General features: G+C 32.4%; 1 protein-coding gene across 1 annotated transcript; it reads left to right on the plus strand.

The window, feature by feature from the left end:
* The first annotated feature begins 6,751 nt into the window (after nucleotides 1-6,751).
* Nucleotides 6,752-11,028, plus strand: LOC137930370 (15-hydroxyprostaglandin dehydrogenase [NAD(+)]-like). The gene is made up of 5 exons (XM_068773611.1): nucleotides 6,752-6,923; nucleotides 7,670-7,909; nucleotides 8,536-8,709; nucleotides 9,458-9,606; nucleotides 10,875-11,028. The coding sequence occupies exons 1-5, from the start codon at nucleotides 6,819-6,821 to the stop codon at nucleotides 11,026-11,028; spliced, it is 822 nt and encodes a 273-aa protein (XP_068629712.1). The 5' UTR covers nucleotides 6,752-6,818.
* The last annotated feature ends 4,966 nt before the right edge of the window (nucleotides 11,029-15,994 follow it).

Below are 15,994 nucleotides of genomic sequence, written 5' to 3' on the forward strand. Positions count from 1 at the left end.
CTTCGAAATAGTCTTTTAATATATCGAAAGCAATGTTGAGCACAGGTAACCTAAAACCGGATTTTACGAAATTATACCCCAAAAGGTTGAAAGCTACAGCTTTTATGCGGGGTACGGTATTTTAAAGGCAGAAAGGTATTAATTTATATGTGTGTGTGTATGTTCGATTCTCTTAAGACATTGTTGCGCTATTATTTATATATTTATAATTTTTATACTTCGTACAATGGCGAACTTAATGCTTTAAATGAATTTTCTTCAAATCATCCTGTGGTGATGCAGATATAACAAGAAAGGTTCTCCGAAACTGTGTAGCATTGGAAATTTGTTTTAATCCTTAAAATTATGTAAGTGGCGTCGACTAAACTGACATCACATTTAACTTTTTCTCTGACATATAATTTTCACGATAGCAATATAGCGAACATTGAGTCTAACGAAATTTCATAACCATGTTAAACGCTCAACTCGGCCATACTGTATTGAATAACGCTGCCAACAATTTCTGCTGCTGATGCAAGAGGTATGTTAAACATTCTTGGGCTTTCAAATGCTATTTCATCCGACTGATAATTGTTAACAAATATCAAGCATACTCCTGCTTAAAGTTGGAAACTTCACTGCATTACTACATTCATTCAATATCGGAAATATTCGAATGGTAAGCATTGGAATTCAATCTATTATATTTCAATATATATATTTATATACATTGAAATATATATTTATAATTAATTGACTCTCGGTTATCTTATATAAATAATAAATAAAATAAAAAATAAAAATGTCAATTTTTATAATTTTAATGTTTCGGGAGGAAGAATAAGTTAGGCAGTGAAGTAATGATGATGGTGATATTATATTACAGATAAATAGAGTCAAATAACACTGCTTTTACATGTATAAAGAGTGTTATTTATCAATAAATATTTATAAAAGCTTTTTCTTAAAATAGTGTCACTGTATAAAACTGTTCATTAGCAGATGCCACAGTATATTGATACCTAATCATTTAAAGAGTAAATATCCTAATAAAGAATGCCTTAAACAAAAGTGTATATCTAACCATATAATTATATTGCCCGAATAGAACAGGTCATTGATATATCAGCAGACAGCAGGGCTTTAGGGAATTTTGTTACTTTGGGGCGACTCCGAAATCTGTTTGTATCTAGTACATACGAAAATGTGAAATAAATAATGCAGTGATTAACCCATAGATGAATTTGCAATATTTATTCCTTCATATTAATATGTTGCTTCAGACAATTGTAGAGGTTTATGGTATTCGCGAGTGTTTGTTACATTTTAAGTCGCATCTCTCCTTATTTATGCATCAATTATAATAAATATTATGAACAAATACAACGACTAAGTCGACCAAATTAGTAGGAATAAATTCATTGCGAATTTGTATGCGGTAGAGATATGAGGGAGAGCTATAACAGCGAAGCCTAGTAGTATGCTGAAGGATTTAAGCTTATCTAAAGCGAACATCAGCTCATTTCTGAAAAGAGCTTACAAAGCAGCATTATGGTAATTTAAAATTTGGTTAAGTAGCGAGAGGAATCAGAATTTATGGTATATACACCAAATATTCTTACATTTCATTTAAAAAGAGCAACTGTTGATTTTATAAGAGATGAGCATTCAGACCCGGTGGTAGTTTATTACCTATATTGTTAGCAATATAGATAATAAACTAAAATAATTGATGTTTAAAAAGTGTGTGTAAATATCAATTTAAATAAAGATTGATATCAAATCAGAAAGTTCGGTACGACATACTTAAAGCTAGTGACGGAACGCAAAATCATGCGGAAGATCTTGGGACCAGCGAGAAATCAAGACGGATCTTGGAGGCTCCGAAAGAATGCCGAAATTGAGTCTTTTGTAGCACAGCCAAATATCATTGGTGAATATAAAGCTCAACGAATCCGCTGGCTTGGTCACTTGGAGCGAATGGGATCGGATCGGAGCGTGAAGGTAGCGTACCTAGAAAAACCGAGGGGTCGAAGACCAGTGGGTAGACCCAGGTATCGCTGGATCGATCACGTTGAGGTAGACTTGCGCGAATTGAATGTCAACCAATGGCAGACGATAGCGCAAGATAGAGGAAAGTGGAAGTCTCTCGCTGCGGAGGCCAAGACCCACTTTGGGTCACTGAGCCAGCGGAGTAAGTAAGTAAGTATTAAATCAGAAATGAGGGAATGTTCAGAAGAACCAAGATCACCCGACGTAGCTCAAAGAATTGCTAGTCAGAAATGGCAGTGGGCAAGACACATTGCTCGTGCAACCGATGTCCGTTAGAGCCGAAAGGTTCTCGGGTAGCTACCAAGAGCCGGTAAATGCGACGTGAGTCGCGGGAAGTCGCTAAACGCGGGCAACGCGGGACCTGGCATCGTTGCGACCTTTCGGGGAGATCTATGGCTTGCAGTGTGCGTCCATCAACTGAAAAGAACAAGAGGAAAAAGAAATTTCAATTTGAATACTATAATTATTTTCAAATAACTTACTTGAGAATCGACATTGATTCTGTGTGAAGTGCAAAGTGTTAGATGTTAATAGTAATTTATAGTGAGTATATTATTTTACAACAAATGTAAAAGGTACTTGAAACTTGTCATCAAAATCCAAGTCCCAATCTCCAAAATACGATAAATCTAAAATCTACGTATTTGCTGTATAACTCCTATGATCCTGGTAACATTTCTCGTCGAAAGGGGACTGTGTCATCAAGTGAGAATATATATCTATATATTCTCTTCTTATATTTTTAAAAACAATTGTTAATTTTACTCACATTTTCTGAAATCTTGTTTTTTTTTTAACATGGTTTCTCACAATTAAACACTGATAATTACGTACAATACAATGACTTTAGTTACTTGTTTCTTTCTCAGGACTACTTACAAGACATTTCCGCCTTTTATAATAAAATTTAGGTAGAATTTGTAAACAAACGTTAAACAATGTACGATCAATGTACATGCAACTATTTAAGTATGTCGCCAATAATTTCGTGCTATGTAACCTTGACTGAAACGTGACTAGAAAGCAAATTGGAGTAATGGACATTATTGTTAAAACAATTTGTATACATAAACTCAACGTATAATTTAACTAGTACCAGACCGAGACATCGTCTTTGTTAAATATGCTATTGAATAAAAAACTTGTGTTTTTTCGTCATTAAAAAAGTAATTTTTTTTAAGTCAACTTCAAAAAGAGTTGATTTAATTTTAGTACTTTTTTTCATCTATGTCACAAAATTTCTAGAATTACAGAACAATTAATATCGCAAAGTTACTGCTGTACAAGTAGAAAATTACTTGAAAATGAATATTAAATTATTTTAGCACATTATAGTAACAAAAGTATAGAATAAGAAAAAAAAACTAGATTTACGACTTTTCAGAAGTGAACTTGTCATGGAATATAAAATAATTTTAAAATCAAACATTTCCAGTGAAAGTAATTATTCCTAGATTATTTAAAATAACTATTTTAAGCGTATTGTAAAGTTTACACATACGTCCCATCGTCGAGTGGTGTCTAGAATTGGTTCGCCGTGCAGGCAAGGTAAGAATCGCTTTGCTATTCAGGCGGCTATTAGAACGAGATACTATTACTGTTACCCTTAACTAATATTTGCATAAAATCATAGTCGTCGTCTACTATTTAGAGCAGTATTTTCCTTCATGTTTCATACCCCACCTCTTAGCCTTACTGTAATTGTTATGTAAAATATATGTTTTTTTATCATTAAGTGAAAGGGTTAAACTCGTGTGGAGTCCAATTTTGCCCCCTTTAACAATCGAATTGCCCCCGAGTGTGGCATGGGCCTCGTTGAGAAACACTGGTTAAGAACATTTATTTTGAAATGGACAAATATATTCGTAGCTATGCAGACAGTGGCAGAGATTATTCACGTACCTCAAATAATATAGAAACTGTTTCTGAATTCTCATCAATCTTTTAATATGAGCTGCATATGATGGATTCCGGAGAGCATAGATATATTCCAGATCGTATAAAGCAGCTACAAAGACGACCGAGTTCTCGTGATCCCTAAGCAATAACGTTTGTCGATATACAAAATGTAGATACATACATTTGATGTTTTCCATATAACGTCATCAATAACTTCGTGAAAACTTTAAGTCGATAATAAAACCAAAGAGATTATAATACTAAAGATTCTATTTAAGGAAATTTCGCAGAAATGCTATGCGTAGGACGTAAGAAAAAATCGTAACGTATAAATATCACGGAGTGTACAGAATACACCTACGTCAAATCAAATAATACGCAAAGTGTGAAGTATATATAAGATTATATTCCAAGAATAGAATCCGTGACCTACGATTGTAAGTCTCAGTTCTATACCGCTAAGCAAAGATACCACTGCTCATTTACAATAATCAGCCAAATACAAAGAGATATTACTCGTTTTGCGACTCTCGTATTCAAAACTTTTTACTACTTCTCTCCAAAACTTTTGATACAATTTTGCACAATAGCTCCGCCAACAAGTATTTCAAAAGCTTTAAATATTATGAGAAAGTATACCGGCGAAGGAGGGAAGACGATAATAAATAATTCCTCGATTTACAACCTTTAAGTAAATGTCTTCTACTTTATCAAAGTATTCCTACTTTATAAAAGTGCAGTACTTTATTATAGTAATATTATAGTAATTATATCAGTGTTCGTTATATTTTTTATTTACAACGCAACAAAAACATCGTTCTTAAGATAATAAACAGGTTGATTGATTATAGGAGTCAAAGCTATAAAGGAGGTGAATATATAGTTTATTACAATAGATAGTTTATTACAATAGATAATATAATGTATATTACGTGACTGAAAACACACCCGGTCCAAAAATAAATCATTTCAGAAGTAATAAATAACGTAATTACAATATAGAAAAAAAAGCGTTTGCCAAATGCAGATTAATACTTGACTAATTACTGTTGGACTCACGCTGAGATATATTCAACATGTAATATATCTTAGAAAAAGAACGGCGATATGTCTAAGTTAATGTATAAGTTTTCTTAGTAAATATATTGTGATAATTCCTGCGATTGTTAGTTTTTCTTCACAACATCAAATCATGACCGAATAACAATTATATTATAATTTTATCACATATAATTACATTGCACAAATGTAAAAAAATAAAAATATAAAATTATTCAAAAATTCAGAAACTCGTGGAACTTGGCAGGTCCGACAGGGCTTAATTAGACTAGACTATTCAATTACGTGAAAATTAGTGTTTAACCGATGTACGCATTTGTACAGTTTTAAATATGACATTTAAAAAATTAATAAGTTGACGTTTTTAAAAATGCTTAATTGCAACAAAAACATACAACTATGCCCATACGTACTATATTACTTGAATTCACATGTTTCAAGGAGACTGATTACATTAGATGTGTTCACAACATCTTACTAATGAGAAAGTCAAAAGACATCGCTTAACAGGAGCCGAAGTCTACGGCTTGAGATGTAACGTGTTATAAAGAAATATTACAAAACAATTTTATATCAAATTTTGACAAAGCAGCATCAATATACCTACTAAAAATATTTATACGCATTGATTGCTAGTGTACATATGTCTCACAGTCACATTTAAGACTGAAATATCTTTAATCAAACCTAACTTAAAAAATATTAAGGATTGCGTCATAACGATAAAAATTGTTTATTTTCGATTGAAATACCCAAAAAGGGTTTTTATAACATTTATGTCCTGAATTCGATTAAATAAAACTTTAAACAAAATTGGGTGTTCAGTTTCAAACAAATCTTTTCTCAAAGGATAAAGAACATTGTTTAACCCTGAAGGGCCTGTCTGAATCAGTAAACTTTTACATCGACATTTATAAACATTTCTCTATTTCTTTTGAATATTATTGAAACATTTTTATTTCCATATTTTGTACTAAATAAAAGTATTATTTATATATATTTATTTAAATTTTTTCGGATAATTTACAGCTAGGTTAAATATTTATAATGAAATATAAATATGAGAACGTAAACAAAAGAACACAAAAGTTTAGGGTCTGTATTACTATTTATATACTGTATATATTTATACATCGTTATTGTTATGTACATATTTGAAAGTAATTTAATAGCGCTGATTTGCTGATCATAAAAAAACTAAAATGTCGATTGAATAAATAAATATAAAACTCTGTTAAATTTCAATCAAGCCTTATATTGCTAACATTATAAATATTTAATTGTTATCAAAAAACTTTTATGGTGCCTCTTAAAAAAAAATTGCTATGATAACATAATTTTCCGTGTGCGAACATACACATTAATACAAATGAAGATTAAAGTCTGTTCTTTCTCTAAATGTTTAAATATACCATAGTCATCATCAAAAACAAAGGCTTCTTTCATAGATTTCCAAAAGGACCCTCTGAAGGTGGCCTTTCGCTTCCGACATCCCTTACAAGGTAGTGTGTCTTTCTTATGGGAGGATTTCCTTCGCTGCACTTGCAACTGCACTTAATTAAAAATTAAAAAAAATAATGTTAATGAAAATAGAGAAATAAAAATTAATCAAAAGTACTATAGATAAAGTAACGAAATTGTGTACATTGATTTCGAATTGTATCTTATCTAGGAGATAACGCGCTCAATACATCTAATATCGGTTATTGCGTCCAAAAACATATATGTAGCATTTAGTTTACACATAGATTTATCACGATCAATATGTTTTATATATAATTATTATTAATTTCCTTTAAAATACGCCAAAAGTATTTTAATAAACAATGGCGAAAATCTCCAGTTTTGAAGAGAGTGTTGTTATAGTGACGGGCGGTGCTACAGGCATAGGAGCTGGATTGGTTCGCGACATACTATCTCAAAATGCTAGAGTAAGTATTTACCTTAATGTAGGTAAATATATGTAAATACGTTTGTTATTTATATATTTATTACTTTACTCTACATTTTATGAACATAACAAAAACAAATTTCAAGCACAGTAGGCGATCTTATCGCATTCCGCAACTTCTTTTTGGATAGATTAAATAATAATTTTATTTTTATACGAAAAAATATATAACATACAAAGTACAAAGATTTTTATGTATTAATGTAAAATAACTTGGGAGTATATAACATAATTAATTAAAAATACAATAGACAAATATTTCATCAGCGTCATCATTTTAGCCATAAGACGACTGCTAGACATAAGCCTGCCTTATAGATTTTTAATGGGATGGGTTGAAAAGGGCTTTTAGCATCAAAAGAGCAGACAAATATTTAATTGAAATTCAATTTGTAATAACGTAAAAAATTAGATATCATAACACATAAAACATAAAAAAGTATATTGGTAGTAAACGAAAAAGTCAAATAAAATTATATTGTTGACAAACAATGCAGCTTTATAAAACTTTTAAAAGTTCAAAAAGCTCTTCGTATCAACACAGGAAATTCATTCAACAGACGAGCAACATGAATTTTATTATATTATTCTTGATCAATATATAAGTACACCATAGCAAATTAGAAAGCCGAGTTCACATTAACCAGATGAAGAAAATTCTTTAGAAATTACCAAAGAGCTGTTTGAGAAATTTTAAAATTGCTAAGTGACATCTTTCTGTTACAGCATGTTACATTCCTGGATGTGGCAGAAAGAGAAGGCGAAGTTCTCGAAACTGAACTAATGAATAAATTTGGTACACTCAAAGTGATGTTTATAAAATGTGATGTTGCTGATGAAAAACAAATCGGTGCAGCATTTAAAAAAGTAGTCAATAAGTTTCATAGACTAGATATAGTGATAAACAGTGCAGCGATTCTTAGTACTGATGAGACATTATTCAAAAGAATGGTCGAAGTTAATTTTGTAAGTTCCGAATACGTATTTAATTTCTATGCATCGATATAAAATATTGTAACTACTATTTCTCTCTTTTTTATATTATTTTTTATCTTTTATGATATTAACTTGTTTTACATACCTTTATTAATTTGGCTCTGCACCGCTTGACGGTGGTAGAGAATTTTTTACAAAGTTGTATAAAAAAACACTAATTCAATTTGTAACCAAGGCCAATTTTATGTAATAAAATTGTATCAAAAAACGTACCCAATTTTAGCATTAAATAGCAAAAAAGTGTTATGTAACGAGAACATTTTCTATTAATCAATGTTGGTCCGTTTTATCAAAAAAAAAATAAAGGTTTTAAAGATAATAAATAACGTAATGATGGAGATAGGTTACAGTACAGTATAGTTACAGTACTTATAATAACTTCTGCAAAGTTTAGGCTGACAGAAAAAAAAAACTTAAAATAACATTTTTGTGAGTTATCAATTTGTACGGGTTAGTTGTAAATGTGTCTAAAATCTTTAAAGCTTTTTGTTGACGTATGATCTATATTATATGTATTTATTGTAGTTGTATAATAGACAATCTTAATATTAATTATGCATAATACCTGATGTTCAAGTATTAAGTCATGTTTTCAGATAGCGGTAATTTGCAGTACCCTAAATGCGCTGGATATAATGGCGGCGGATAAAGGAGGTGCAGGTGGAACCATAATTAATATCTCATCATTGTTGGCTCTGAAACCTAGTCCACATCTACCGGTATACTCTGCAACTAAATCAGCTGTACTACAGTTTACAAACAGTATTGCAGTGAGTTTTTTATAGATTTTAAATCCTTTGTTTTGTTGCGTTCCTTTGTATATCCAATTTTGCTCTGTGCTCCAAGACCTCTTCAGAGTTTCGCAATGCATGAGCTTTAAATTCACATGGATAAGACGAAACTAAAACTATGCCATTATTCTCTTCGGTATTAAATAAAAAATAAGGTGTCAATGGAAGATGAATTCAACTATCTGATGTAAGCCAGCGCATTGGCAAGTTAGTGGCAATAGGTATGTCACATAGCACGGAAAACGGGCAGCTACCGGGTCCCGCAGATTCCGAAAGCGAAGGCCACTGGCAATGAGGACCTTGGTAAGGTCGTCAGAAGATGCTGGATGCCGGCCGCATCCTGCAGTTCCTATTGGACATTTAGGAGAATCTAGCAGTAGACTTCTTACAGCTTAAATAATGACAATTTATAAGAGCAGCCTTGTATATTTGAAACGACTAAACAAAAAATTAAACATTTCTTAGGCTTTCCAGATGCATGAAAGTTGTGCTTAATTTCCAAAATAAATTTTAATAACAATGACAGACATAATTTAATACTAGGAGCAATAATGCCTTCCTAGTCGTCGTCGTTTCAGCCCATAAAAACTCAATGCATAATCGCGACGTTTTAAGGCCATTTCGAAACCAAATCTTTGAGGAATCTATCAAACAAACCGCCGCTTAAAAATACTTGAAATTATTACAGTAATAACCGAAAAAAGTAAAAGCTGATTTTTTTTTTCAGACTAACAAATGTTATTCAAAATCGCAAGTTCGGATCTTGACTGTTTGCCTTGGGCCTACTGATACTGCAATTCTACACAAACACAATTCAAATTCATTCGATAAAAGTTGCGATGATTGTTTGACGTCACGTGTTTCAGATAGACAAAGGTAATCTGCACTTATATGAATACATAGAGTTTAAGCGCCCTCAGCGTCCTCCCAATCTGCCGAAACTGTTCAATATTCAATTAAAATACAATTCTTCTTCCGTAGTTTGTCGTCTGAGCCCATAGACGCCCTCTGCAATGCCCTATGCATCTCATATATATTTATGGAGAGATATACAATAATCGCCACATTTGGCAGACAGATTTGCGATCGCAGTGTGGTATTATGGTACGCATAGGTCGCTGCTGCCCATCTTCTGGAAACTAATTTGAGAACAGTAGCAATCCTATATAACTATCGCACAAAGTGTGAACTATATAAAATTGTATCCCGGGAGTCGAATCCGCGACTTGTAATCTAGTACAATACGTAGATTGGCTATGCAAAAATATTTTGTAATTATAAAAAAAAAAAATCTTACATTTCAATTTATGTCCTGCCATTGTTATATAAATATTTACAGTATTTGCTTAATTTTATGCTAATCGATATTAAAAAATTTTGTGATATTAAAATGGAGTGGCGTGATAAAGAGAATTGATAAAAATAATAGCACAGTTTAAAGCACGAAACCAAATGTAATATTTGAGTGCTTGTGTACCAAGCAATCGATTCATACAATCTCTGTCTGTGACAACAAATCTAACCTTTCGAAAAGTATTCTTAAAAAAATGGCGACCAAAGCAGATAAGGACAAAGTTCTGTTATATTTTATGTGTATTTAATCAGGAGGTCATAAGAATGAGACTTTTAAGGTCTTGGACTTGTAATGATGTATCTGATATTTCCGAAACTCCAAAAAAAATCAGTTTATGAAACTCTTCTTTTAAATATACCTTAGACAGTTTATTTTATTTAAGGTTTCATGGTGAACTTTGACATTATTATGCTTTAACGCTGCACTGCTGTTAATAAAATAAAATAAAAATAATCTGATTATATTTCCTTTATATTGCTTATTGGATCAATTAACTTACTTCGTAGTTTGTATGGTAAACGAAATGGTATATTTTATCTTTTTCAACAATTTTTTTATTTTTCTTTTCTTAATCATGCTTTAAAAATTTTGAAAAAAAATTCCCTCATATGTTTTAAGCTTATCCAACTAGTTACTCGTGTGACGATCAATTTTTACTGATGAGGATACTTGTTGATTCTACTTTAAAATTTTTAATTCTTATTTTAAACAAAAGCTTAAGGCTTGAAGTTTAAGTATAAGAGATAACTTTTCCAAAAGAGTTTCCAAGTTAATATATTATAATTTCCAGGGTGGAGTCAGCTGTTAAAGGTATAATTGATGTAATAAAGAAAGCAGGTAATAGCACGACGTGGATAATAGCTAGTAATAACCCTCCTTTCGACATAACCGAGCGTATTAGAGAAGGTTTATATATTTCGTGTTATGAAAACGAAGTTTCGTAGTGTATTAAAATTTATTACGCTTATAAAATAACTTCTGTTTTATTGACGTCAAACTGTACCATATTATCTTAAGACTTTTGAAATATATATTTTTATGGCCTAAAACTAATTAAATGACACGACACGACACTCATATTCCTGAGAAACCAGGCCACATAACCCTCAGGTAGGATGGCCGCAAGCGGTCCTTTTGGAAGTCTGTGGGGGAGACCAATGCCCAGTATTAGAGCTCTTGCACCCGAAATGACGATCGTAATGATTGTGAATTCTTAAGAAGTTCTGACATGCGTCCCGATAGAATGCCGGTTTTGCACATAGCTCACTCTCAGCTGGGATCGAAAGGATTATCTCCTATTCTAGGCAATTAAATATTGTAACGATGGCGATGTCAGCCTAAGCTCCCAAGTGCCGTGGTTTGCTACTATGAAATGTTCTAAGGTAAGCATCTGCATTGCTCTGCTAGATAGCATCTTAAACCCTAAAGTAGTGAAAAGCTTTACATTCTCAAAACAGATTATCAGTACCAAAACCATTTAATTAATCTACTCCTTAACCCTAGAAAGATAACCTACGTCGCAGAGGCGCCTGCGAAATAAACATATTTCTATATCTTTTTATTAGGCGCGCTTATTAACTTGTCCTTCTCAGTCAACTCAGTCTTCGGTCTACCCTGTCGCGGGACGGTTGTGTCTATGCTATAAGTATCATTGTTCAGCGGCTATGACAAGTTGATACGCTCGCGAGGCGTATGGTTATTTAGTTATATTATGGTTTTATGGTTATTTTTTATTTTTCCTTTTAGTTTTATATTATGGTTTTATGGTTATTTTTTATTTTTCCTCTCCTCTCCTCCTCTCGCGACCTCTCGCGAAATCACTTCTTCAGGCACCGTACAATCTGACCCTTGTTGGCACTATAAGATCTAATAAACGTGAGATCCCTGAAGAGTTGAAAAACACCCGATCTCGATCAATAGACACATCAATGTTCTGTTTCGATGAATGTTTGATACTAGTGTCATACAAGCCAAAGCCCTCGAAGATGGTTTATCTGTTATCATCGTGTGATGAAGAAGGTGTCATCAACCCAACAACCGGCAAGCCTGAAATAATAATGTATTACAATCAGACAAGGGCAGCATTGACACATTTGATTAAATGTGCTCAACATCGTCCTGTTCGAGAAAAACGAATAGATGGCCAATGACCATGTTTTATGGCATACTAAATATAGCATTTATCAATTCAAATGTCATTTACTGTCACAATGTTCTAACAAAACGTGATAAGCCTTTGAATCGAAGAGAATTCATGAAAAAACTCAGTACTCAACTGACTGCACCGTGGATGACGCAAAGACTGAAAGCGCCCACTTTGCCAAGACATGTGCGAAGCAACATTGAAAGTATTCTTCCATAATCTGCTGTACAGGCTTCCACAGATGATAAAGAAGAACCCTCAGCCAAAAAAAAGGCGTCATTGTAGTCTTTGCAGGTCTAAAAAGAAAAGAATGTCAAAGATGACCTGTGCTAAATGCAAAAAGACAGTTTGTGGTGAACACAAAAAAGACGTTTGTCATGACTGTCTCTAAAGAATTTTTTAATAATATTATAATTTTTTTACACTGATTACATTATAGTCTACTAGTTTGTAAGGATAAAACATTATTTTTTGTGATATTTTACGGGATTTGCTCCCATAAACCGAAGACTTGATTTTTGTTAATTTTTCATAGAGGTCTAGTGATTTAAGTTTAAAATTACTTAAAATATAAAAAAATATAATACAAATGCATTTTCTTTTTTACAACAAGGCCAGACCTTTAAAATTACTAGATTAACTTAAATAAATATCCATTGTTAGTATAAAATTGATGCCTTAGAAAAGCATTCGCCTCTGAAGCGTATGGTTATCTTTTACGTACGTTGTCATATGGTTATCTTTCTAGGGTTAAATGTGAGATTTTGTTTAAATATAAATATGTTAAAATGTAACTGAATAAAAATAAGAAGTCAGAAGCGTATTTTTTAAAATTATTATTACGTTTTCCAGAAAATTCCTCGGAATCAAGACATCGGTGAAATTTAATATATCTGAATTTAATTATAGTCATAATTTTATAATTATAACAAGAAACGAATGAAAAAGGCTGCTCAACAATACGTTATTGTATTAATATACAATGGCACAATTCAATCTGTTGAAGAAATTACAGCCTTTTTATTACGCTGATAAAACAAAGGAACATTTTAAATATTTTGTTATTCACGTATGAATTAAAAACGTGCAATGGTAATAATTTCATAAAATCTTATTTATGCTTTTAATAATATGATATACTAATAATAAAACTTGCCTTGGCTCGAGTTAGTCAGTGATTTACATCAAAAGATCACGTTAGAGATGTTTCCCCGTAACGGCCATTTCGTTCACATTCTCTGGCGTCTTAAGCTTCTTCTTCTAAAGGTTTATACGCAATAAGCGGGTGGTGCTGAGAAGTACCTGTCCATGCATCGACGGCGAGGAAAAGAAAAGCCAGCAACATTACAGGGGCAATGGACTCTTTTACCCGAGTCCGTTAACCAGGAGCCCAAAGAGCAAGCATAAACCTTTCTTATCGTTCTTTGACAAAATTGCTCTTTATATCCACTACCAACTATAATTCTACCGTGAAGGATGTTTATCACATTCAGTCTTACCGTCGCCGCTTACGTGTATGTTTAGCCAAGAACAGAAGGAAAGGCTGCGCTTCTCTCTTACCTCTTTTTACAACTAGAACTACGTTTCCACAAAAGAAGACGCCTACAACTTTGCTCCGCTCCACATCTGCACACCTTCAAAACAGAACACATATCCAATTCAAGCCGCTACGAGCTGTCCTGTAGTTTAATTCCTTAGCTTTACCGTGGGTAATCAGACCATGGGTATTAAACAAGTCCCGCCACTACAAAGCGGTAACCATTTAGTATGAAGGAAGAATAATAGTGTACCCTACCTTAGTGTAACACATTTTACTATTCTATCCAAAGAAAAGACGGATGCTCTCAACTCTTCTCCTAAGATACAAGGTTACCGAACTCATGCAGAGCTACCATGAGTAATCAGGCCAAGGCTACTGCACCTCTTTGCCAAGACAAAGCAAACACTAACCAGTTCATAGTGATTTTTAAAACATCCACGTCATAATAAAACACAAGTTTTGTGGAAATTAATACACATTCTTATGCATATCAGGCATGTATTTTTACATCTCATTATTGTTATGGTACATCTCATTATAGTTATAACACACGCGTTTTGAGTTTAGTGTGAATCGAGGATTCTAAAAATTTCGCTTCAAAGATTAGAAAAGCGGGCAAAGTTATATTATTTTATTATTAAAGAAGTAATGCCATGTATTTATAACCATCTAAATGCCAATTTATTGGTTTATATACTCGTATTATTTATAGAGACATTCCATTCCTGAATCAAAGGGGTAATTTTTTTTTAAAATATGGTTTCCATAATTTTCCTTTAAGTGAACATCAAAATGATCTATTTATTATTTACAATGGGGCACTGTTTCTTATGTAAGCAAGAACCAAAAAACAAGAGAAATAAACTTACGAACTATACATGGTGCGTTGAAATGGCAGATGACTTAAATTTTTATCAAAAAGTAATGAAGGTTGAAATAATTAGTGGAAAAATGGTTTAAATTTCAAAGTTTTTAATTCACTTTAAAGCGATTTTCTACGGCGAGCGCCTTATTTAAGAATCCCTTGCTGGCATGCCACGATTTGCTGTAGAGTTCACATCGCACGTGTAATATTAAACAATCATTAATAAATTTACTACAAGCCTATTATTTATAGGTTATATCATTAATGACATAACGCGACGTGGCATTCCGTTGCGCATCGCAGGATGTCTTCGTAGGCCGCTGGAATGTTGTATCTAAGCGACTAATGTACACTGACCGGTAGCAAAATCCTCTGATATTATGCCCTAGTATACGCAAACCTTGAAAACAGTGCAGATCTTCACGTTTAGACATAAAAATATGAGCATAATATATTAAATGATATACATGGTTATTGATTATAGCTGTAAAAAATATATAATATGATGAACCTCTATGTATAAGCAAATACGTCAGATAATAACTTCTTGCGGTACAGTCTGCAGCGACAGATAGTAAACAATAATCAATATTAATAATATTCTATATAGTAATCCGAGTTGTTAAAACACTTTTTAATATATTATCTTTATTTGTTATTGAATCTAATTCATTTATTTTTGTAAACAACATACATTATTAGAGCTATACATTCCTCTTAAAGGTTTTATACCCAAAACCAAATATCTTGTATCGGCTTTAATACTTTGTAAAATAGCTTGTTGATTTATAAAAGTTTCGTGTAGATAACATCTCAAAGAGAAAAAGGAAGACGTAAAGTTCTCATCGTATGCGCAATGTAATGAATCTTCAAAACTGCTAACTAGAGTCACCTCCGAAGCTATTTTAAGCCATCAGCAGTGAGATATAATTCGCATTCCAAATCCACCTATCCCAATCTACTTCAGATATATATTATATATCTATACCCGAGTTTACTATAATAATCTAGGCTGGACACTGTGAACACATATCCTCGCGAACTAAAACGTAAAAATTAGGAAAGAAGAAAGGAGAATAAAGAATTGTGATATGTAAAACCATAGAAAAAAAATAAGAAATACAAAATTCGGGAGGTTTATTTGTAATTTGAGTACAGAGTACAGACAAACAAACGAAATAAACAAAAATTGTAATATTAAGTATTCGGGAGATAAAGCGAGAGGAGAGAGCCACTAATTTGAAAGGTAAATAAACTTGGAAAGGAATGCAATAGAATGTGGTTGATAATAGGGAAATGAATGGAAGATATTGAGATTGGTTGAAGAAGAGTGTGAAAAAAATAGTATTAGGATAAAACAAT

The sequence above is a fragment of the Battus philenor genome, unplaced genomic scaffold, assembly GCF_028537555.1.
Source record: "Battus philenor isolate CCGP_79_NKW_IND1 unplaced genomic scaffold, ilBatPhil1.0.hap1 SCAF_6, whole genome shotgun sequence".
NCBI classification, from domain to species: Eukaryota; Metazoa; Arthropoda; class Insecta; order Lepidoptera; family Papilionidae; genus Battus; species Battus philenor.